At 34.0% G+C, this 27,624-nt stretch overlaps 1 protein-coding gene across 1 annotated transcript in view; it reads right to left on the bottom strand.

Annotated features, from left to right (window-relative positions):
- The window catches only part of LOC101894132 (uncharacterized), a 176,939-nt gene that overhangs the window by 56,260 nt on the left and 93,055 nt on the right, over positions 1 to 27,624 (bottom strand). The window contains exon 3 of the mRNA XM_059127013.1: positions 6,539 to 6,635. Coding sequence (XP_058982996.1) covers positions 6,539 to 6,635 — 97 coding nt within the window. The remainder of the gene's footprint in view (positions 1 to 6,538; positions 6,636 to 27,624) is intronic.

Below are 27,624 nucleotides of genomic sequence, written 5' to 3'. Positions count from 1 at the left end.
AAAATCGTGGGGCTAGAACTAATATTTTGAGGTTTGTGGCATCATCTATTTGAAATGGAAAATCCAAAAACGGCACCAGGTCATAATCCCCACGGTCTCAATCCCAAAACCAATTATGCGATTATGACTTTTAATCCCCATGGTATAATTATTACAGGTAACAGTAAGTCCCAGCTGATTTGATTCTATAGTAATAATAGTGTCAAACTCGATATGACGTTTTGTGATTTAATTCCATTTCTTCATATACAATAGGTATACCTCTTTTTTATATAAAATTTTAATGCAGGGCAATGTGAACATATTTTTTGCCTAATAATATGAAAATCGCCGTTGTACTTAACAAAACTCCAAAAGCGATGGTTCGGTTTTTTGCGGTTAAGGAACAGCGACACCACGTTAGATAATATATTCGTATATTTCATGTTTCCTAAAATTGGAAAATGTAAAATACTTTATGTATATATGCTGCTTGGATTCAACTTGAAAGGGATGTTGCCTTTTCCACGATTTTCTAGCAATTGCTTCAAGTGTTGAGAGATTAGGGCCAACAGTTAACAACTATATATTCAGGGGAATGATGTGCAAGCAATAAAATTAAATATTTTAAGAACTATTCTTCTGCATTTTCAATTTAATAGTCCAAATTCTAAAAATGCATATTTTTGAAATTAAAATAATTTATTGAAAATTAATTATTTTGTTTACCATGGATAATCCCCATAATTCAAAGAATCAAAGATTTCTAAAATTAATTATTTTTGTTAGTAGTCCACACAGCAAAGGGTCATACTCCCCATGGGGGAAAGCGGACACTATCCCCACATTATTATGGGGATTATGACCAAAAACAAACCGGGCATAATCCCCATAATTGCAATGGGGTTTATGTCCGTTAGGATTATTTCCGGGCACCGACACGCCACGTCTAAAACCAACGGACGTAATAATTTAAAAAAATAAATAAATAAACAAAATTTCTTTTTGGAAACATAAACAATTTTTTGACAGAAGGGTAATGGGTAAAATGGGCTTTTACTTTCAGACGAAAAAAGTAAATGAACTGAAATAAAAACTTGATTGTCTGGGTAGCAATTGTTTGTCTGCCTTAAACAAAAGTTCTGTGAACAGGCTATAAGTTCGTAAATGGGCCATGTAGGTCTATGTTTTCATATAGCCCCCATATAACGGTACCTCCCGATATTCGGTATTTTGATAATTTAAGCGGCATTATTCACCGGAATTGTTTCAAATTTGGTATTTGAAGTTCGAAATGGATACTACAGCCTAAGACAGAAAATTGTCTGTGCAGATCTACGTCTTTGTATAGCCCCATATAACGGCAACTCCCTATATTCGGTATTTTAACGATTTTAGCGATTTTATTCACCGGAATTGGGTACTATAGCATGTGACAAAAAATGTCTGTGCAAGTCCACGTCTTCATTAGCCCCCATATAACGGTACCTCCATATATTCGGTATTTTGATGATTTTAGCGTCGTTATTCACCGGAGTAGTTTAAAATTACGTATTTAGAGTTTGTAATAGGAACCACAGCCTGTGACAGAAAATTGTCTGTGCAGGTCCAGGTCTTCATATAGCTCCGATATAACCTAACCACCAACATACGGTGTTCTGATGATTTTAGCTACATTATTTATCGTTTATTTCAAGTTTCGAATTTGAATATGGTAATGGCTTATGGCAAACGAAGCATATGTAGGTCCATGTCGTAAATACCGATTTTAACAAAATTTTTAACAGATTTTTTTTTTGAAAATTGCCAAATTCGTTCCAAATGATGGAGGGTATTCAAAATTCGGCCCGGCCGAACTTACTGCTTTTTAAATTGTTTTATTAATGTGTTAATACTTGTTGGCCTATTTTTAACATGTAACGCTGAATATTTTCGGTGATATTTCTAATTTGGCGTTAGCTTTTGAAACCCTGGTATATTTATTTAATGTATCTTTAATTTTATATCACCCCTACAAAGCCTTACAGGTGATTGGGTCCGTTTATAAACATTTTGCTCAAATTATATGGAATAAAACTGAATTGGATTGAAAAAATAAAAATATTGTGCGCTTGAGAGAAATGGATAGAAAAGTGTACAACAACTATTAGATTGACGTCAGTTGCAAGCCATTATTCTTGTGCGAAGTATATGCAAACACATAAAACTATAAAGATTGGACAAACCACATAACAAAAATTCATTAGAAATATTACAGAAATATGTTAATCCCAAATCGCAAAAAAAAAAAAAATACGGAAACCCACAAAGAAAAACATCAGAAATGATACATATGGGATCAAAAATCTATTCAAGAGCATGTCCTTTTATATTACATTTATAAAATCAGCGAAACCAGCTGTCAGCTGTCGCAGAATGCGGTGTCACGATATGGTGACATAAAATATTTTTTCTACTACCAACGCCATTTATAGAATCAAAGCAACAATGAAACATCCCATCTATATATATTATATGTCTTTGGGATAGGTCTTTCAAACTGACATATCGTATAATAAAAAGCTCTAATAAGAATAAAAAGTTATCATACGAAACTAAAACGACGGGTCAGAAACGCGGACCGGGTTAGTAAGCCCTAGGAAAACCGTTCACTTGTATATATAAAATTGGTGTAGTAAAAGGTATAACAACTCATCAAAGAAGCTTTTTGATATGGAGTTTTGTGTGGAATTGTTCCAGAATGCATTTCCGAATGGAAAAATTGAAAATTTTTTCTTAGATAAAAACGCGAAAATGCGCATGTAAGTTACACGCTTATAACCAAAGGAAGATAGGAGCCAGCAACGTGGATCGGAAGGAAATAGGTGGGACCAGTTTCTCCACCCCAAATAAATAAAAAAGGGTTGGAAAGATATTCAATACCATCTTGTATTCTAAGTGCCAAACCGATGTCTTCATTATTTTGATAGATATAACGACATTAGATAAATTAAAAAATCATGCTTGCAAGTGGGTGTGGTCAATTTTTGTTCCCATAAAAACCTAAGTTGGTGTAAACAGATCACTTCCAAAAAATACAAGTCTAGTTCTCAACTGATTAAATTACCAAAGAAGGGCATTTCACTTCCGTGATTTTTTGGGTTTAATCCTTTTCTGTAAAAAAAACAATTTGAATTGGTGTGAATCGTCAAAATCCGCCCATCCGTTCTTCAGTTAGCGTTATGTATAGAAAAGATAGATTTAAAAACGTAGACGCTTAAATAAATACTACGGGTTGGAGAAATAGTCAAGAATATATCGTATAGTAAATTTCAAACCGATATCTTTATTATTTTGGCAAACATATTTTAGAACAATTTAAAAAGTGGGCGTAAAAGTAGGCATGGCCGATTTTTGTTTCCATAAAACCTAACTTAGGTTAAACACTTCGTTCCGCCTTCCAATTCCAATGGACAAAAATGTTGAATAGTGGGTCACACAAATATATTCTACCAAAAATAACAACAATAATGAAACGAAAAATGACACACGCATAACGACGACAAAATACAACGACATTTCCTGTTATTACGACATGAATGAAACGCAAAATACAAATATTTTTTGTATTAAAGGGGTTCTTCGCGATTTCTAATATAATCCAGGTCTTGTAATTTGACACAAAAAACGACATGTCGCCCTGCAAACCAAAAATATCCCACAAATCACTTACAAGTCACTCCTAAATCATCGCGTTTGATATCGCTTTCTCATCCCGGAACAGCGTTTGAAAATAAACAGTACACAAACACAGTGTACTGTACCGGACCAAACCACTAATTTTTGTTTGCGGCATTGTACCGATACGCTACCACTACAAATATTTTAGTGATACTGCACCGGAACACAACGATGATCATTGTGTACCGCAGTCGGAGCGCTAAAAAATCACGGTGTACCGCAGTCGGAGCACTAAAAAATCGAGTGTATCGGATTCGGAGCACTAAAAAAACGTGGTATTCCGCAATCAGAAAAAATATTAGATATTTGATTTTTGGGTATAATAGCATTGATAATGAATAAAATGTTTTTAATGAAAGAAATTAAAGATTGTAAATTTAATATTTATATGCATTATTAAGTGAATCAACATTGTGTAATCGAACATCCTCTCCGACTTTGTTAAATTATACAAAATTCGATATTACATAAGTGTATTTTTTAAAATACAAATTTAATTAATTAAGCGAGTTAAATATAATAAACATAGTATGAATAGAAAATAAAAAATAAAGAAAATGTAATAAATTAAAAATATAACTGCACCAATAAGAACTTTAATCTGATTCCAACTGGTAATTAAAAATTCAATTAGCTTTTACACAATTTTGTATTTTCATTGCACGTTTTTGTTCGATATAGTTTGCATATTGCTCAAGATGTGGTCTCTTTAAATGTCTTCCTATATTTCCGGATATACACTTCCAATTTTTTATTACAAATTTCCAAATTTTGTATTGAACATATCTAAAAGAATAATATATTAGGTCGCGCCATTTTGGTAATTATTCACCGAACGTTTGATAAGAATTGAAAGACAGAACATCAGTACCTGTGGTTTGGTTTTTTTTACACCGAAATCACAAAACCGATTTTAAACACTCAACCATACTTTGTAAAATATTTAGTCTTTTACACCTACATTAATTGATTATTTGGTACCACAAAATAGTAGGTAAATTATCCCTAATCCATTACAACGCAACCACAAAAATGCCCTTTTCCGCGGAAAATTAAAATTTTCAATTTAATGGTTAAATACAAATTATTATAACTTCAGATTTGATCCTTTTTATACCCTCCACCTTTAAAAGAAGGGTATATTAACTTTTCATTCCGTTTGTTACACCTTATTCCATTTTGGTATAGCCGCTATATAACGGTACCTACCGATATTCGGTATTTTGATGATTTTCGCCACATTTTTTCACGGATTTGTCTAAAAATTGGTATTTGTAGGGTATTAAGGTTCTAGCTCGTGTGGCGAAACATTATATTTATAGGTCCACGTTTTGGTACAGATCCCATACAACGGTACCTTCCGATATTCGGACTTACGATTCATATTTGTTGGTCGAAATGGGTTCAAGCTCGTATGGCGAAACATTATATGTATAATGGGCCCGGCGGCAGAACATTAAATATTTAGTTCCACGTTTTCCTAAAGCGCACATATCTCAATACCCACCGACATTCGGTATTTATTGTTTCAAATTTTTCCGCGGAAAATTAAAATTTTCAATTTAATGGTTAAATACAAATTATTATAACTTCAGATTTGATCCTTTTTATACCCTCCACCTTTAAAAGAAGGGTATATAAACTTTTCATTCCGTTTGTTACACCTTATTCCATTTTGGTATAGCCGCTATATAACGGTACCTACCGATATTCGGTATTTTGATGATTTTCGCCACATTTTTTCACGGATTTGTCTAAAAATTGGTATTTGTAGTGTATTAAGGGTTCTAGCTCGTGTGGCGAAACATTATATTTATAGGTCCACGTTTTGGTACAGATCCCATACAACGGTACCTTCCGATATTCGGACTTACGATTCATATTTGTTGGTCGAAATGGGTTCAAGCTCGTATGGCGAAACATTATCCCGTTTTGGCATTGCCCACTCATTTATGCCCACTTGAATATATATATATATATATATATATATATATATATATATATATATTTTTTTTTTGTGTTTTGATAAACGAACTCTGGTCATACTTAACTTTTTGATATCGTTTTTTACTGCTTTCGTTACGGGTTCGACTCGAAGGATTAGATCTACTAATTTCCACACACCCATGTGTGTATAGAGGTGCGTAATGTTTGGACTACCCTAAATCAATGAATTCTTTTGGGAAGAAAATTCGTATGCATTATATATTTTTTTAACATAAAATATTCTTTTTTCAATGAAATTGGGTAATGATTCCTACTTGTCATATATTACGGCTGTAGAAAATTCCGTGATTGTGCCACAAACTACTGCATTTATCAATTTAATTTGTAGAATTTAAATTAATTTATTAATATTACCTAAGCGGAGCAAAACTGTGTACTTCGATAGAAAAAATCATCGATTAATTATTATGTTTGCTTTTTATTATTATACCCTCCACCATAGTATGGAGGGTATATTAAGTTTGTCATTCCGTTTTTAACACCTCGAAATATACATTTTAAACCCAACGAAGTACATATATTCTTGATCATCATAAAATTCTATGTCGATTTGGCGATGTCTGTCTGTGGAAATCACTCTAGCTTCTGAACGAAATAAGTTAATAAAATTTTACTCAAATGTATATTATGTCTGCAGGACTTTTGGTATTGAAAATGGGCCATGTAGGTCCACATAGCCCCCTCCCTATATTGAAGATTTTAGCTACATTATTCATCGATTTTCGCTTATGACAAAAGTTGCTTATACAGATACGTCGTCTTTTAAACCCTAATATGACGGCTACACTTAGTATTCTTAAGATTTTAACATTTTTTCATTATTTTTACTTACCTCTAACTAGCAATTCTTCAAATGTGCCAACGACAACACCCTTCCGTACATTTCGCCAACTATCCCAAATTTTTAAAGGTCTCTTGCCTCGAGACTCCTAAAAAGATACAAACATATACGTGTTTACAATAAAGACTCATTGGAGGTAATTAACTATAAGTTTAGCAAATTTTTAATACAACGAACACAACAGCATTGACGTTAATTGGGACAAAAATTTGAAGGTAATTTTTCATAATTAATTTAATTTTTGTTTATGTTTTGCAGAGAACAGTTCAGACAATGAATCTGAAAGAAATTTGGCAATAAACGATGTTGTGGCTCGTCCAATGTAAGACCTACTTCCTTAGTAATATATAACTGCAATCACCTAAATTTTAAATTGTGTTTCAGATAATAGGTGAAACATTTGTAGCAATCTTTCTGAATTGTTAATGGATATCGTCTGCAATTACAACAGTTATTCAAAAGTGGGTGATTGTAGATATATGTATGTATAACCTTTAGCAAAACAAATTGTTGGCCTTCATTGTTAAGATTAAGAGAAATTTTACAAAGAAAATTGTATTGTAATTTTGAAAATTTTATTGTATGGAAAAATTGAAAATACGGAAAATTCCTCATAATTAGGGGTAGAATATATATATATATATATATATATATATATATATATATATATATATATATATATATATATATATATATATATATATATATAACCAATAAACGTGGATTTTTTAAAGAATTTTTTGTAAGGACCTTTAGACCAATAAACGTGGATTTTTTAAAAGAATTTTTTGTAAGGACCTTTAGACCAATAAACGTAGATTTTTTAAAGAATTTTTTGTAAGGACCTTTAGACCAATAAACGTGGATTTTTTAAAGATTTTTTTCCAAGGACCTTTAGACCAATAAACGTGGATTTTTTCTACATTCTAATATTCGTAATTTTTTTCTTGCTTCTGCCACTATACATCCCAAATCTACATACATACAAAAAAATTTTCTTTTCTGACCACACATTGGTTGGGAAAGTGGACTTGTTAATTGCCATTGTTGACAATTACCTGTAAGACGATTCTCTACCCCAGAGTAGCCTTCATACAACTTTTTTGATTGATGAAAGTGGTCAAGACCAAGATGGACCCTACTCCGAAAATTGAAAATTTTATGAGAAGAGGTTTTCTACCCCCATAGAAAAAAATATGCCAATTAAGGGGCAAAAAATGAAAAAAATCGCCAATATCCCGAAAATGATGGTTACACCAAAAAGTGATCATTTTTTGCAAGGATGGTTTATTCTTATATTGCCAACATTTGCCAAAATTAGTATGAAAAAAATATGGTTAAAATGTAAAATATACTTGAAATCGGGGTTATGACCCATATCATGACCTGCAAAGTCTATTTAAGGTATCCTGAATGTTTAGGAAGAATTTATGGAAGGATCCTTTTTTACTAATCCTCTTCTTACTAAATGTCCAATTCGCAATTTTTTGCACCATTTATATTCGATATTTCACTGATTGCAGTCCCAATGAATTTTGCATTTTGAGTTTTGGTTTTAAGCGTAGTAACTAATATAACTTTCATTTATATGGTGAAAATAATTCTTTATTTTGTTCCCAAGAAAACGATTGAATTCAATATGATTCCTATGGTCCTTACGAAGTTTGTCAACAAAATGTACTACTATTTTGAAATTAGATTCCATTAAACGTATTTTTTGCCGATTTTAGAATTTCTGCAATGATACTTTATTTTTTAGCGATTTTGAAAAAGTAATTATCCTTTAACTTTGGCGTGACCGCGTTCAATTATTTCGACATCATTTATTCAGTTTCGTCACCACATAATTCCATACTACACCTCAATGTAACCCGCCTTCAATTTCGGTTCCCAAAAAAATTGAGTCAATCCAATAAATTGGTATTAGTATTTGAATTCAAGAATAAAATATAAAAAAAATACAAATATACATTCGAAAAAAGTAAGTGAAATGAAAAGAAAAACATGCAAAATAAAACATTACGATTGTACATACAATATATCACATGAAAAAAAAAAATGCAAAATAAAACATTGCGATTGCACATTTCAAAAGTCAAAATAAAAATGTTAATATACCACATTTTTATGCGATTTTTTTAAATTTTATCCTTTTCGGCCAAGAGACAATTCCGAAGTTGCATGAATCGTTAAAGTCAGTCCAGCAGTGTTTTCGTTTCTTATGAAATTTTGCCATACAAAACTTTTAATATATACAAATGCGTTGATAGTGTAAGGATTGAAATCCTTATTGTGCACTATTTTGGTTTGGAACTCTTTTTTAATATGAATTTAAATACGTAAGTAGTATTGCAAAATGTATAATTCTAAATAATATAAGACAAAATGTAACAAGATTATTGACACTTTTAATGGCATATTTTAAGTTTACATGTATTTTATCCTTTTCTGCCAATAGACCATTCTGAATTGGGGCGAATTTTCGCCATAAGTGATCTGTTCTGTTTTTATCGGTCTTATCAGTTTTTATCGGATCTTAACGAGTTTACCACTAAGAATACTCAATTACTCCATTCGAAAAGCCATTCTGAAACAATTTCACACAAAAGTTTCTGTTCTTGATCAGAGTAAAAACTTCTATATTATTCATTGAAAGATTGATATTAAATGTGATTATATTGGTCCTCGTTTATGTATAGATCTCATAAAATGTTATCTCCTAACATTCTTCGACCAGTGAGTCCTAATTTACCATTTAAAGTTTTCATTATAGAAAATCATTTCTGGAAATAGTCGTTTAATACTTAATAACTATGCCGTATAACCCACGGTATTTTACTGTATTTCAGTTTGGAAGTTTGATTACGAAAGAAGTTGGTTCACTTTTCGATATGGGATAAATCCCATGGTGCTCTATCGCTTCTTCCAACTGTGCAAATGGGCTGATATTTTGAATTCGTATTGTGAGGATATAAACAGCTCCACCAAAAATGGGCCTACATTTCTGTTCTGTCATCAATTTGAAACATCAAAAAAAATGGTATTCTTGACCAGAAAAAAATTGTTGCCGATTCAACTCTGTTTGTCCGTCCATCCCCCACCGACCTTTAATCTATCCGTCTATTGCAATCGCAAAAATTTAAAATAAATCTTTAAAATTTGACTATTGGAATGTACAATTGTAATGTTTTATATTGCATGTTTTTTTTCATTTTGACTTACTATTTTCCGATGTACATTTGTAGCGTCTTCTTGAATTCTTATATGATGTGGGTAGTATAAAGCGACAACGAAAAAACCTGTTTGTATAAATTTCATGTATTTGTTGGATAATAATAATAATATCATTTCAGAAGAGGATAAGATATAAAAAAGGCCAATGAAACCACACACACGCTGCCCTATGTTGCTCTGTGGTATTTTGACCCATTCCCGGCGATGCGCTTTCTTGAGGTGATTGACACTTTGGTATTTTATAGTGTCAACCTTACATTCCAATATACTCCAGACACAATAGTCCAGCGGATTGGTATACGGAGATTTCGGTGGCCATTATGCACTGGAAATGAAGCGAGGATCCTCATTTTGTAACCATTCTTGGGTGGCGCGTGCTGAGTGCGATGGTGTGGAGTCCTCTTGGAATGTCCAAGGTCCACGGTCAAAATGTTTTCGTGCCCAAGGCTTTAATACACCCTCCAAAATATTTTCGCGATAATATTCGGCATTTCTTCTGATACCACGGTCGATTAATACGAGCGGAGAGCGACCATCGGCTTTTATGGCGGCCCACACCATCACCATGGCCAGCGCTTGAGTTTTGGTGGCCACTTTCAGCTGACCTCTTTGGCAAGTAAATGATCATTTTGTTTGTTTACAAACTACTGGACAATGAATGTTTGCTCATCGGAGAAAACCAAATTCGGCAGTTCACCACTTTCGGCCAAGCGAAGTAACTTTTTAGCTCTTTTGAGTCTATTTTCTTTATGTTTCGGTGCAAGTTCTTGCACTTTTTGGAATTTTAATGGCTTTACCCCGAGCTCTATTTTCAATATTGGCGAATGGACTGTTGCGCTATGTTCAGCTCACGAGCCATTTTTCGGCCACTGCGACGCGGGTTTCTATAAACGATAGCCACTTTTGGTTTTCCAGCCAAATGTAAAGAAATCACACTATTACGCTTGAATTCCATCACGTCTTTGTGCATTTGTTTGTAACAGACAGAAGGAAACGAGATAGACCCAAAGTTCATTTTGATGATCTGCATAGATTCACATCCTGTGTCGATTTCTGCATGTCCGCCCGTCTGTCCATATATTTTTGTAAACAAGGTACAGTTCGCATTTATTGCCCGATCCAGATGAAATTTTGCACAAATCATTTGTTTGGCCTAAGGACGAACCCTATTGAAATTGGAGGTAATCGGTAAAAATTTAGATATATTTCTCATATATATCTTCGTCCGATTTGCCTTTTATTGTGCACCAAACGTGTAATATCAGTCCGAATAGTATGGAATTTTGCACACACAACCAAATTTGAATTGAAAATAAGAATAAGAAATAAAGAAAATTTTATCGAAATCGGCTCAGATATAGGTATAGCTCCCATATATATTGTTCATCCGATTTGTTATTTTTGTCATCCGCAGCCGTAATATGCACTCTGTAACAACAATATTTGGTGAAATATATCAAATACAGCTCGGAAAAACTTTTGATAAAATTTATCGAGATCGGTTCAGATTTGGATATAGCTCTCATATATATTGTTCATCCGATTTACTTTAAGATCGGTTCAGATATAGCCATAGCTCCCATATATATTGTTCATCCGATTTGTTATATTTGTTACCCACAGCCGTAATATGCACTCTGTAACAACGATATTCAGGGAAATATGTGAAATACAGCTCAGAAATATCTTTGCTAAATTTTATCGAGATCGGTTCAGATTTGGATATAGCTTCCATATCTATCTTTATCCGATTTCCAATTAATTGTGGACCAAATGGGCAGTACAAGTCCGAATTTAAAAGATACAAATGCTTCGGCATATTTAGTCCTTTGAACTTTAAATTATAATAATAATCGTAGCGTGTATGATTGAATTTTCCCATAAAAACTTTTTACTGTTATGTGGAGCTCTACTAAATTAGAAAAGTGCTGTAGGGTATCATAATGTCGCCCCACCAAACTTTAAGACTTTCTTTACTGTTTTTTTTTCTGGAAAATTCTCACCTAAATGCTTTTGTACGTTTGTAAACAATATAATCAGCTGTCACGGGAATACTTTAAACAGCTGTCGGACGAGTGGCTTAGAAATGACAGCAGTCTGAAGTTGGTTGCAGTTTTTTCATCTCACCCTGTATGATAATTACCATTTTAAAATCTCTAAAAAATCACGGAAAGAAAGAAAACCATGGAAAAAAATTGCATGGAATCTAATTAAAAAATAAAAGCCCATTCAATTGGTAAACTTTGTATGGACTTTTCAACATTTAAAAAATCCCCGAACAAGTTCAAGGATTAATTTCTGTTTTCTTTACTTATTTCTTTTTTCTGTCAATTTTATATAATGTACATTTTTTTCAATTTGACTTATCATTTTGAATTCAATCTTTTTTTGTGAACAAAATAAAGAATTATATCCCAATTAATTCTCAATCATTTCTCAACCAACTCAAGAACGGCTCACATGATTTTTATAATTCGTACAATTTTGGGATGGTCTCTTGGCTGGTAGTTCATCATTTGGAACAAATTTGGCAATTATCAAAAAAATAAAATCCGTTAAAAATTTTTTCAAAATCTTAAAAATATCAAATGTGTATTAGGGTCTTTTGTCGTAAGACATTACAATATACAAACGCATATTGAAAAAAAAATCGGTGAATAATGTAGCTAAAATCATCAATATATATTCCGTATACGAAGACGTGGACCTGCACAAACAATTTATTGTCTTAGGTTGTAGTATTCATTACGGACTTGAAATTTGAAACATTTCCGGTCAATAATGTCGCAGATGCTGTACTATTCTTTATGAACTTCAAATACCAAATTTGAAACGATTCCGGTGAATAATGTCGCTAAAATCCAGCGAACGAAAATAAACTATTGGAAACGTTTGCAATCGTCCAGTTCTGTATTTTCTCGAAGTACGAAACGAAACAACACCGATATTAAGATAACTGGACTTGTTTCTTATTTTGTACTGTTTGTGTAGATGAGTGGAAACAAAAACAAAACTGAAATGTACTCTGCTGGATGACGCAACATTGAAAACGAAACAGTACAATACTCATTGCAAACGTTTCCCTGTATATAAACTCAACTCAAATAATGTACAAACTAAGTAAAAGTTAAAATTATTCCCTATTATTCATTTTTGCTCTTTTTTTTTTTTGCTCTGTATGATTATCAATCATACAATGTAAAAAAGAGTAAAAAACAATATTAAGAATAACACCTCTTAATGTACCAGTCATCATTTCGCACAGCAAACGTTTGCCGGCGATTGGTTCGCAAACGATACAGCTCGGCAACTCACAGCCGAAGTACATTAAGGCAATCATATTGTTTGTGTACTTCAGGCTTTGAAATGTTTGTGGTTTTGTTTTGTTTGGAGTACAAAACGATTAAAAAAAATTTAAGTCTGTGTCTTCGTGAGAGGGGTACGTTCATCGTTTCGTTTGTTTTTATTCGCTGCTAAAATCAACCAAGTGCCGAACATCGGGAGGCACCGTTATATGAGGGCTAGACGAAGACGTCGACCTGCGCAGATGCTGTAGTATTCGTTACGAACTTCAAATACCAAATTTGAAATTATTTCTGTGAATAATGTCGCTAAAATCAACCAAGTACCGAATATCGGGAGGTACCGTTATATGGGGGCTATAGGAAGGCGTGGATTTGCACAGACAATTTTCTGTCTTAGGCTGTAGTATCCATTTCGAACTTCAAATACCAAATTTGAAACAATTCCGGTGAATAATGTCGCTAAATTCATCAAAATACCGAATATCGGGAGGTACCGTTATATGGGGCTATACCAAAACATGGCCCATTTTCAATACCAAGGTCCTGCAGACATAATATACATTTGAGTAAAAATTGATCAATCTACTTCATTTCGTTCGGAAGCTAGAGTGATTTCCACAGACAACAGTCGGGCGGACATCGCTAAATCGAAATAGAAATTTCCTAATTCGGAACCCTTATACGCTTCGTGAGTAATTACACTGTGCAAAAGACAATATTTGGATTGGGAAAGGTATTCGGTTAACAGATAAAAATCCCAAAAGGATTTTGGGTTTCTAGACCAAACTTTTTTAGGGCCCATTATTTATAGCCCTAACAATACACAAAGGGCTTCAAATATTTTGTGCGATACTCCGCAAAAGTTTAATTTAATTTTAATACAGTCCTATGGGTTGCACGTAGAATCATTTGTACAAAATATGGGTCATATCGGTCAGGTCATTGATATAGCCCCCATATAAGGGTATACCCCGATTTCACCTTTTTTAAAACTCATAGGACTGCAATCAGTGAAATACCGAATATGAAGAGGCACCGTAATATGCGGACTACACAAAAAAGTAGAGCGTATTGAAAATTTCCTAATTCGGAACCCTTATACGCTTTGTGAGTAATTGCACTGTGCAACAGACAATATTTGGATTGGAAATTCTAATTGAAAAGTATTCGGTTAGTAGATAAAAATCCCAAAAGGATTTTGGATTTCTAGACCAAACTTTTTTAGGGTCCATTATTTATAGCCCTAACAATACACAAAGGGCTTCAAATATTTTTCTCAATACTCCGCAAAAGTTACGATAGCGTTTTAATTTTGATACAGTCCTATGGGTTGCACGTAGAATCATTTGTACAAAATATGGGTCATGTCGGTCAGGTCATTGATATAGCCCCCATATAAGGGTATACCCCGATTTCACCTTTTTTATACCCTACAACACTATGTGTTGGAGTAATAAAAGTTTGATTGGGCAGCAAATTATGTAATACCTAATATATATATGTACAAAGGAAAGGAGTGTTAGCTAGATTTTTACAAATGTTGTCAATTCGGAATCCCCGATTGACAAAAAAGAATAAAAAATCGCATAAAATATGCCAATAATGATGTTAATATAGATTATTATTTTGTGATATATTTTAGTATTTTTTTCGCATGCGATATTTTAAATTTTGTAATATTTCTTCACCTTACAAACAGGTTGGGGTTATTATATACAGATTGCAATTATCGTCCGATGCTCACGAAAATTTTCGTAAGGGTAGGGTTATGCTCAGAAGGGCTAAGCCTTTTGCAGCAAGGTCACAAATAGAAACCAAAGGACACGAAATCTCGCATGACAGCGGGTGGAATTGACCACTACTTTTGTGTGAAAAATACCAACATTTCCATTCTAACGAAACGCTGAATATAATTTACAGGCGAAATCCAAAATACAACCAAAGACGAACTTCTGCCTTTTTATGCTGATTTCGTTGACGAATGTCTCGCTTTTGGAGATGATCGCAAAATATTTAGGGGTTCAAATAAACCAAAAGCAGAACAATTTTCCAGATAACATTATTGAAACCAATCAGCACGGAAATTTTGCATGAGAAGAGAGTTAAGGACAGGAAAGAATTCTATCATTTCAGATGACCATTGGATTATATTTAACTGTAAAATGTACCACAACAACTAACAGCTCGACGGAGTGCGTAAATATCGGGCAAATGTCCCTGTTCATAAAACTAAGAGTAATATGTGGACAATTTTCTATGACATAATTTCAAAAGAGAAATCTTCCAAAATGGATGATGGAAAGATGGCTTCTATCATATTGTACTGTTGTTGTGTTCACATGGTCGTCCCCGCACGACTATAGCCTTGCTTACTTGTTTATATTCAAGCCATACTTTTTATACCCTCCACCATTGTATGGAAGGTATATTAAGTTTAGCTTCCGAACGAAAAGTAGTAGGTTGATAAACTTTTACTCAAATGTATATTATATCTGCTGAACTGCAATAGAAAGGAATCTCCTGATTTTACCTATTTCGAGATTTTCTCACCGATTTGCCAGATTTCCTCACCGATTTAGCTAAAAATGTGCGTTTGGGCTAATTCGGGTTTAGACTATTGTAAACAGTTTACATATAGTTATTACTACATTTTAGCAATGAGTATTTTGTTTTTGTCATTTAAATTATGGAGACGCCCTAAAGTCCATATTTTTCATCATAGTACAATTCAATGACGATTAAACAAATGTTGAGGGCTGCTGTTTTGTTATTTTTCTTTCTATATACCTAAATGTTTCTTTTGGTTTGCAAAAAGTTTCATTCCAGTTGTATATACTATAGCCTAAGACCTGTCTGTGCAGGTCCACGTCTTGGTATACCAACAATATAGCGTTACCTCCCGATATTTAGTATTTTGATGATATTGTAATGGCTTATTACAAAAGTTACCTATGCAGGTCCATGTCGTCGTATAGACCCTAATATAATAGCCACATTCGGTATTTAAAAGATTATAACAGGATTTTATTGTTTTTGAGAATTGCCAAATTCGTTCCAAATGGTGGAGGATATTCAAAGTTCAGCCCGGTTGAACTTATAGCTTTTTTACTTGTTCGTGGGGTTGAAAGCTATATGGCAATTTTACACTTGAAAGATCGCCATTTAACACCGTATTGTGCATTCATTTCATTTTTAATATTATTTATTCAGAATTCAAAACAGTAAATATAGTTTGTCAAATTGAAAAAAAATCACGCCGAAAAGATTTTTTTAATAGCATATTTTAGCGCGATTTGGTTTGCCAATATACCATTCCGAAAGTGTATGTCAAACTACATCAAGCCGTTCTTGAGTTATAAGCGTAGTAACAGTAAATTGTTCTCGATTTTTTCCCGACTCTAGATTTCTTGCAAGAGATATTCTCCTTTTTCGTGATTTTTTAGCGTTTTTAAAAATGTAATTATCCCTTGGTGTGACCGCGTTAAATTATTTCGACATCCTCTATTCAGTCTCGCCACCACATAATTCGGCACTACACTTCAATATAATCCGCCTGGAATTTCTGTTCTCAAACAATAGAGTCAATTCAGTAAAATTAATCAAATTGAAAACTGTTTTTTTTTTTTTGTTTTGTTCCTATCTTATCCTCTTCTGAAATGATATTATAGTCCCACTTACCCAATGAATACATAAAATCTATAAATCTATAAATAACCGTTTTGTTCGTTGTCGCTTTGTACTACCCTAAAAAGACAACAAATCATATTTGAATTAAAAAACAAGTAAAAAAGCAGTAAGTTCGGCCGGGCCGAACTTTGAATACCCTTCACCATTTGGAACGAATTAGAAAATTTTCAAAAAAATAAAATCCAATAAAAATTCTTTTAAAATATCTAATATAGGAAGGTGCCGATATATGGGGGGATATACGATATTGTGGACCTATAAAGACAAATCTATGTCTGCGTGTAAAGTACTCAGACAACACGATTGGAAAATTTGGCTAAAATCATCAAAATACCGAATATCGCGGGGTACCGTTATATGGGAGCTATACGTTATCGTTAACCTATATAGAGAATTAACTGTCGGTGGGTAAAGTGCTCACAAAGAACCCCTTGTGTACAAAGAACCCCTTGTGACCATTCCGTTGAAAAATATGGCTAAAAACATCAAAATACCGAATAGCGGGAGTACCGTTATATGAGGGCTATACAATATCGTGGATCTATATAGATAATTCTCTGCCGAGGTATAAAATACCCACAAGGAACTCCTTGTGTGGATTTTCAGACAATTCCGATGAAAAATGTGGGTCAAATCATAAAATACCGAATATCGGGAGGTACCGTTATATGGGGGATATACGATATCGTTGACCTGTATAGACAATTCTCTCTCGGGGGGTGAAGTACTCACAAGGAACTACTTGTGTTGATTTTAAGACAATTCCATTGAAAAGCGTGGCTAACATCATCAAAATACCGAATATCGGAGGTTACAGTTATATGGGGGATATACGATATCGTGGACCTATATAGACACTTCATTTTGAGGAGGTAAAATGCCCACAAGGGACTCCTTTTGTGGATTTTCAGACAATTCCGTTGAAAAATGTGGGTAAAATCATCAAAATACCAAATATCGGGGGGTATCGTTATATGGGGGCTATACGATATTGTGGACCTATATAGATAATTCTCTGCCGAGGTATAAAGTACCCATAAGGAACTCCTTGTGTGGATTTTCAGACAATTCCGTTGAAAAATGTGGGTAAAATCATCAAAATACCGAATATGGGGGGGTACCGTTATATGGGGGCTATACGATATTGTGGACCTATATAGATAATTCTCTGCCGAGGTATAAAGTACCCACAAGGAACTCTTTGTGTTGATTTTCAGACAATTCCGTTGAAAAATGTGGGTAAAATAATCAAAATACCGAATAACGGGGGGTACCGTTATATGGGGCTATACGATATTGTGGACCTATATAAATAATTCTCTGCCGAGGTATAAAGTACCCACAAGGAATTCCTTGTGTGGATTTTCAGACAACTCCGTTCAAAAATGTGGGTAAAATCTTCAAAATACCGAATATCGGGGGGTATCGTTATATGGGGGCTATACGATATTGTGGACCTATATAAATAATTCCCTGCCGAGGTATAAAGTACCCAAAAGGAACTCCTTGTGTGGATTTTCAGACAATTCCGTTGAAAAATGTGGGTAAAATCATCAAAATACCGAATATCGGGGGGTACCGTTACATGGGGGCTATACGATATCGTGGACCTATATGAACAATTCTCTGCCGAGGTATAAAGTACCCACAAGGAACTCCTTGTGTGGATTTTCAGACAATTCTGTTGAAAAATGTGGGTAAAATCATCAAAATACCGAATATCGGGGGCTACCGTTATATGGGGGCTATACGATATTGTGGACCTATATAGATAATTCTCTGCCGAGGTATAAAGTACCCACAAGGAACTCCTTGTGTGGATTTTAAGACAATTCCGTTAAAAAATGTGGGTAAAATCATCAAAATACCGAACATCGGGGGGTACCGTTATATGGGGGCTATACGATATTGTAGACCTATATAAATAATTCTCTGCCGAGGTATAAAGTACCCACAAGGAACTCCTTGTGTGGATTTTCAGACAATTCCGTTGAAAAATGTGGGTAAAATCATCAAAATACCGAATATCGGGGGTACCGTTACATGGGGGCTATACGATATCGTGGACCTATATGGACAATTCTCTGCCGAGGTATAAAGTACCCACAAGGAACTCCGTGTGTGGATTTTCAAACAATTCCATTGAAAAATATGGGTAAAATCAGCAAAATACCGAATATTGGGGGGTACCGTTACATGGGGGCTATACGATATCGTGGACCTATATAGATAATTCTCTGCCGAGGTATAAAGTACCCACAAGGAACTCCTTGTGTGGATTTTCAGACAATTCCGTTCAAAAATGTGGGTAAAATCAGCAAAATACCGAATATCGGGGGGTACCGTTACATGGGGGCTATACGATATCGTGGACCTATATAGATAATTCTCTGCGAGGTATAAAGTACCCACAAGGAACTCCTTGTGCGGATTTTCAGACAATTCCGTTCAAAAATGTGGGTAAAATCAGCAAAATACCGAATATCGGGGGGTACCGTTATATGGGGGCTATACGATATTGTGGACCTATATAAATAATTCTCTTCCGAGGTATAAAGTACCCACAAGGAACTTCTTGTGTTGATTTTCAGACAATTCCGTTGAAAAATGTGGGTAAAATAATCAAAATACCGAATATCGGGGGGTACCGTTATATGGGGCTATACGATATTGTGGACCTATATAGATAATTCTCTGCCGAGGTATAAAGTACCCACAAGGAACTCCTTGTGTGGATTTTCAGACAATTCCGTTCAAAAATGTGGGTAAAATTTTCAAAATACCGAATATCGGGGGGTATCGTTATATGGGGGCTATACGATATTGTGGACCTATATAAATAATTCTCTGCCGAGGTATAAAGTACCCAAAAGGAACTCTTTGTGTGGATTTTCAGACAATTCCGTTGAAAAATGTGGGTAAAATCATCAAAATACCGAATATCGGGGGGTACCGTTACATGGGGGCTATACGATATCGTGGACCTATATGAACAATTCTCTGCCGAGGTATAAAGTACCCACAAGGAACTCCTTGTGTGGATTTTCAGACAATTCCGATGAAAAATGTGGGTAAAATCATCAAAATACCGAATATCGGGGGCTACCGTTATATGGGGGCTATACGATATTGTGGACCTATATAGATAATTCTCTGCCGAAGTATAAAGTACCCACAAGGAACTCCTTGTGTGGATTTTAAGACAATTCCGTTAAAAAATGTGGGTAAAATCATCAAAATACCGAACATCGGGGGGTACCGTTATATGGGGGCTATACGATATTGTAGACCTATATAAATAATTCTCTGCCGAGGTATAAAGTACCCGAAAGGAACTCCTTGTGTGGATTTTCAGACAATTCCGTTGAAAAGTGTGGGTAAAATCATCAAAATACCGAATATCGGGGGTACCGTTACATGGGGGCTATACGATATCGTGGACCTATATAAATAATTCTCTGCCGAGGTATAAAGTACCCACAAGGAACTCCTTGTGTGGATTTTCAAACAATTCCGTTGAAAAATATGGGTAAAATCAGCAAAATACCGAATATTGGGGGGTACCGTTACATGGGGGCTATACGATATCGTGGACCTACATAGATAATTCTCTGCCGAGGTATAAAGTACCCACAAGGAACTCCTTGTGTGGATTTTCAGACAATTCCGTTCAAAAATGTGGGTAAAATCAGCAAAATACCGAATATCGGGGGGTACCGTTACATGGGGGCTATACGATATCGTGGACCTATATAGATAATCCTCTGCGAGGTATAAAGTACCCACAAGGAACTCCTTGTGCGGATTTTCAGACAATTCCGTTCAAAAATGTGGGTAAAATCAGCAAAATACCGAATATCGGGGGGTACCGTTATATGGGGGCTATACGATATTGTGGACCTATATAGATAATTCTCTGCCGAGGTATAAAGTACCCACAAGGAACTCTTTGTGTTGATTTTCAGACAAATCCGTTGAAAAATGTGGGTAAAATCATCAAAATACCGAATATCGGAGGGTACCGTTATATGGGGGCTATAGGATATTGTGGACCTATATAGATATTTCTCTGCCGAGGTATAAAGTACCCACAAGGAACTCCTTTTGTGGATTTTCAGACAATTCCGTTAAAAAATGTGGGTAAAATCATCAAAATACCGAATATCGGGGGGTACCGTTATATGGGGGCTATACGATATCGTGGACCTATATAGATAATTCTCTGCCGAGGTATAAAGTCCCCATTAGGAACTCCTTGTGTGGATTTTCAGACAATTCCGTTCAAAAATGTGGGTAAAATCAGCAAAATACCGAATATCGGGGGGTACCGTTACATGGGGGCTATACGATATCGTGGACCTATATGGACAATTCTCTGCCAAGGTATAAAGTACCCACAAGGAACTTCTTGTGTGGATTTTCAAACAATTCCGTTGAAAAATATGGGTAAAATCAGCAAAATACCGAATATCGGGGGGTACCGTTATATGGGGGCTATAGGATATTGTGGACCTATATAGATATTTCTCTGCCGAGGTATAAAGTACCCACAAGGAACTCCCTTTGTGGATTTTCAGACAATTCCGTTCAAAAATGTGGGTAAAATCAGCAAAATACCGAATATCGGGGGGTACCGTTACATGGGGGCTATACGATATCGTGGTCCTATATAGATAATTCTCTGCCGAGGTATAAAGTACCCACAAGGAACTCCTTGTGTGGATTTTCAGACAATTCCGTTCAAAAATGTGGGTAAAATCAGCAAAATACCGAATATCGGGGGGTACCGTTACATGGGGGCTATACGATATCGTGGACCTATATAGATAATTCTCTGCCGAGGTATAAAGTACCCACAAGGAACTCCTTGTGTGAAATTTCAGACAATTCCGTTGAAAAGTGTGGCTAAAATCATCAAAATTCCTAATATCGGGGGTACCGTTATGTGGGGCTATTCGATATCGTGGACCGATATAGCCCATCTTCGAACTTGACCTGCCTGCAGTAAAAAGACAGATCTGTGCAAAAATTTAGCTTCCTATCTTGATTCTTTTTGACTGCAGCGTGTTTACAACAGACGGACATTCGGATGGACGAACAAACAGGGTTAAATCGTCTTAGAATTTTACGCTGATAAAGAATATATGTACTTTGTTGGGTCTAAAATTATTATTTCGGTGAGTTACAAACGGAATGACGAACTTAATATACCCTCCATACTATGTATGGTGGAGGGTATAAAAACTACACAACGATGTAATTGAGGATACGATTATTACGGGGAAGTATGTTGCTACCTCGAATTCTCTAATTGCAACAGAAATGCCACTCAACTTCAAGAGATTGCAGTTTCCTGCACGCTTGACAAACCGTTCGTGTATGCGGAATAAATTTGGCATGTTCCTGCTTTCCTGCTTTTTATGCATTTATTGGGTAAGTGGAACTATAATATCATTTCAGAAGAGGATAAGATAGGAACAAACAAAAAAGAACAGTTTTTAATTTGATTAACTTCATTGAATTGATTCAATTTTTTGAGAACAGAATTTCCAGGCGGATTACATTGAAGTGTAGTACCGAATTATGTGGTGGCGAGACTGAATAGAGGATGTCGAAACAATTTAACGCGGTCACACCAAACTTAAAGGATCTTACATTTTTAAAAACGCTAAAAAATCACGAAAAAAGAGAATATCTCTTTGCAAAAATTCTAAAGTCGAGCAAAAATCGAGAACAATTTACTGTTACTACGCTTATAACTCAAGAATGGCTTGATGGATTTTGACATACAATTTCGGAATGGTATATTGGCAAACCAAATCGCGTTAAAATATGCTATTAAGAAATCATTTCGGCGTGACATACTATTCAATACTATTCAAAAAAAATATTTTTATTTATTGTTTTAAATTCTGAATGAATAATATTAAAAATGAAATGAATGCACAATACGGTGTTAAATGGTGATCTTTCAAATGTAAAATTGCCATATAGCTTTCAACCCCACGACCTACATTGTGCTTCAGCTGGAAGATGCGAACACATTTAAATAAACAACAAGGCCGGGCCGAACTTTGAATACCATCCAGCAATTGGAACGAATTTTGCAATTCTCAAAAGCAATAAAGTCCTGTTGAAAATCTTAAAAAACCGAATGTGGCTACTATGTTAGGATCTATACGACGACATGGATCTATACGACGACATACAATATCATCAAAATACTGATAATTGGGAGGTAACGCTATATTGGGGCTATACGAAGACCTGAACCTGCACAGACAATTTTCTGTCATATACTGTAGTATCCATTTCCAACAGACCGATAGATTTATGGTATTTTCAAGGTCTTGGCCAATTTTTTAATTTTTTGGTCATTTATGGAATTTTTGTTTCTAAGGGGTAGAAAACCTCTTCGCATAAAATTTTAATTGTTAGATTTATAGAAGGAAAAATAACAAAACATTTTTATTTTTAGTAGGTATAAAATGAAATCAACAATTATAGCTAATGTATAGTTAAAGAGAAATTTTTATTGATTATTAATATCTACATTTTTCAATTATTTCTTAAATTTCCAATTTTTGTAATAACAAATAGTTCTTTATTGATTTGATATAAAATATTTCCATATTATTAAATTCCAAATGCTTAACGCTAAAAAGAGAAATATGGGCAGGACTAAAATGCGAAATTAAGCTTTACTACAAAGTTATAGCATACTACTAATTTTACCTAATAAAGGATTCCCGCTTCGCAGCCCTCGAAGTTCGCTCTATCGCATACACAATGTAATGCATTATTGAAACATCCCCTTATAATTGTCAATTCCAAAAATCCTAGACACAATACAATGTTGTGCCAAATTTCAAAGCCCTACATCCAATCTCATCTTAATATCGTGATTTCAATAGGCATACAGGTGAACATCATTAAATCAACTTTGATCATGACTGTATATACTTTATGGGGTCAACGACAAATATTTAGAGGTGCTACAAACGGAATGACAAATTTAATAAACCCTCCGTTCCATGGAGGAGGTTATAAAAAGGTATCTAATTCGGGTCTTTTGGAGAAAAGACCTTGAAAACCATTTTTTAATCTTTCTGCATCTACACTTGCGTTTTATGGAAGCTGAAAATTTAAGAAATAATATTATAAAGACATAGATATTAAAAATCAATAAAATTCCTCTTTAACTATACATTAGTTATAATTAGTTGGTTTAATTTAAAACCTACTAAAAATAAAAATGTTTTGTTAGTTTTTCTTCTATAAATCTGAAAATTTCATTTCGGTTGCAAAAGGTTTCATTGCCATTGCAAAAGGTTTCATTTCCACAGCAAAAGGTTTTATTTCCGCTGCAAAAAGTTTCATTGCAATTGCAAACGGTTTCATTTAATCTGAAAGTGCCATATTTAAGTATAGTCTCCACATTAGTGTACCCACAAGTCCACTTTCCCAACCAATGGGTGATCAGAAAAGAACATTTTGTATTCTATTGAAGTTGTAACCCCCAAGAGAATATTGGTTGGGAACGTACATTTGGGATGTACGTCTATATGAAATAAACTCCCAAATGTCAAACTGGGACTCACTCAGTCGCAAATTGTTGCAGAAAAATGAAAAAAATTACGAATATTAGAAAGTAGCAATGGACCGAACATTTGTTTAATCGTCATTGAATTATACTATGATAAAAAATATGGACTTTAGGGCGTCTCCACAATTTAAATGACAAAAAAATTAATTCTCATCCTTTAGTAAAGGGTGTAAAAGAGTAATTATCTTTGAATATTCTGAAATTATTCTGCCCTCAATTATGAGGTGGACAAAACTTAATACCACTCAGCACGGTGTTCTAACGTTTGAAATACAAATTCCAAATTACAGCTCATTTGAATGAAAAATGTTGCTAAACTCTTTACAATACCAAAAATTGAGCTGAGTTTTCACATGGGGCAATTATAGATGTTCTTTATCATATAGGTTTTTAACGCTCAAATTAAAGCCTATGGCTGAAAAATAAGATCAGGCTACTCAAAATATCTAAAACCACGGTATCAGAACACCTATTATGAATATTTATTTCTATTTAGACATTAATATGGAGTCAATACTAAAAATGAAAATTGTGCCGCTTACATAAATCAGATCTGTGATTCTTTAAAAACTATGCATCAAAGACTAGTATACCTATATATATAAAAGAAAGTTGTGTTAGTTACTACGTTTATAACTCAAGAACCGCTGGTCTGATCTAACGAATCAGACAAATTGGGATTCTGTTGGCAGAAATGGATAAAATCATTAACATTTTCATTTTGACTTTTGAAATGTATAATAGTAATGTTTTTTATTATTTTCGAATGTACATTTGTAGTGTTTTTCTTTTGTTTTTTTTTTTTTTAATTCTAAAACGATGTGTAGTCTTTTTGCTGAGTATACAGCGCAACGAACAAAACTGTTTTTATGTATTTTATGTATTTATTGGGTATGTGGTATAATATCATTTCAAAAGAGCATAAACTATGAACGAAAAAACTGGAATTGTAGTCGGGTTACATGTGCTGTCGAAACTGAATAGATGATGTCGAAATTAATTAACGCGGTCACACCAAACTTTAAGAATAATTACTTTCTTCAAAATCGCTAAAAAATCAAAAAAAAAAAAAAAGAAAGAGACTCATCCCATTTCATTGTAAAAATTCTAAAATCGGAAAAAAGGCGAGAAAAAATTTTCAATGGAATCGAATTTCAAAATAATAGAACATTCTATTGGCAAACTTCGTAAGGACCTTTAAACATTTGCTGTAATAAACCAGCGAACAAGTTGAAGATTTTTTTCTTTTTTCAATTTGTTTTTCTTCTTTTCTGTCAGTTTTATATAATGTAAGATTTTTTCAAATTGGCTTATCATATTGAACTCAATCTTTTTTTGTGAACAAAATAAAGAATTATTTTCACCTTATAAAAGAAAGTTATGTTAGTTCCTATGCTTATAACTCAAAGACGGTTTGACGGATTTTGAGAATTCTTACAATTTGGGAATGGTATCTTGGCCTATTATAGACGTTCTTCTTCTATTGGTTTATTATAGATGTTCTATATCATAAGGTTTTTTTCACCTTATAAAAGAAAGTTATGTTAAACACCTATTATAATTTTTGCGATGAATATTCATTTCTAATTAGAAATAACTTCGGAGTCTGTACTTTTGAAATGTACAATAGTAATGTTTTATTTTGCATGACTTTTTACCATTTTGACTTACTTTTTTCTAATGTACATTTAAAGTGCTTTTTATATTTTATTTTTGAATTCGAATATTAATACCAAATTAATTTAATTGACTTGATTTCTTGAGAACTGAAATTGAAGCGGTTTATAGGGAAGTGTAGTACCCAATCACGTGGTGGCGAAACGAAATAGATAATATCGAAAGAATTTAAAGTGGTCACACCAAAGTTAAAAGATAAATACTTTTTCAAAATCCCTAAAAAATCACGACAAAAAGAGATCTCGTTGCAAAAATTCTCAAATCGGTAAAAATTCGCAAAAAAAATTTCAATGGAATCGAATTTTACATTCTATTGACAAACGTTGCAAAGACCTTTAAACTTCTGCTGTAATAATCATCGAACAAGGTGAAGATTTTTTTCTTTTTTCAATTGTTTTTCTGTCAATTTTATATAATGCACAATTAAATTTTAAATGATTTTTAATTTGAATTTAATCGTTTTTTGTAAAAAAAATAAACAATTATTTTCACAATATAAAAGAAAGTTATGTTAGGTACTACGCTTATAACTGGTGGAATGGTATCCTGGCAATAAATCGCGGTAAAACATGTGAATGAAAACAAATCTTTTTGGTGTGATTTTTTTCAATTTGGCATACTATACTAATTCTGAATGAATAATATTAAAAATTAAATAAGTGACCTACGTACATCCTACTTCTTTTAAATATGACAATAATCCGGGACTGCAATCAGTGAAATACCAAATATAAAGGGTGCAAAATGGTAGACCGAATTGAACATTTAGTAAAAAAGGTTTTATATCCTTCCAGAAATTCTTTCTAAACTTTCAAGATATCTTAAATCGGATCTATATAGATAATTCTCTGCCGAGGTATAAAGTACCCACAAGGAACTCCTTGTGTGGATTTTCAGACAATTCCGATGAAAAATGTGGGTCAAAGCATAAAATACCGAATATCGGGAGGTACCGTTATATGGGGGATATACGATATCGTGGACCTGTATAGACAATTCTCTCTCAGGGGGTGAAGTACTCACAAGGAACTACTTGTGTTGATTTTAAGACAATTCCATTTAAAAGCGTGGCTAACATCATCAAAATACCGAATATCGGAGGTTACAGTTATATGGGGGATATACGATATCGTGGACCTATATAGACACTTCATTTTGAGGAGGTAAAATGCCCACAAGGGACTCCTTTTGTGGATTTGCAGACAATTCCGTTGAAAAATGTGGGTAAAATCATCAAAATACCAAATATCGGGGGTAATCGTTATATGGGGGCTATACGATATTGTGGAACTATATAGATAATTCTCTGCCGAGGTATAAAGTACCCATAAGGAACTCCTTGTGTGGATTTTTAGACAATTCCGTTGAAAAATTTGGGTAAAATCATCAAAATACCGAATATGGGGGGGTACCGTTATATGGGGGCTATACGATATTGTGGACCTATATAGATAATTCTCTGCCGAGGTTTAAGTACCCACAAGGAACTCTTTGTGTTGATTTTCAGACAATTCCGTTGAAAAATGTGGGTAAAATAATCAAAATACCGAATATCGGGGGGTACCGTT

The sequence above is a fragment of the Musca domestica genome, unplaced genomic scaffold (assembly GCF_030504385.1).
Source record: "Musca domestica strain aabys unplaced genomic scaffold, Musca_domestica.polishedcontigs.V.1.1 10, whole genome shotgun sequence".
NCBI lineage: Eukaryota > Metazoa > Arthropoda > Insecta > Diptera > Muscidae > Musca > Musca domestica.
This window is presented reverse-complemented; position numbering and strand designations above follow the sequence as displayed.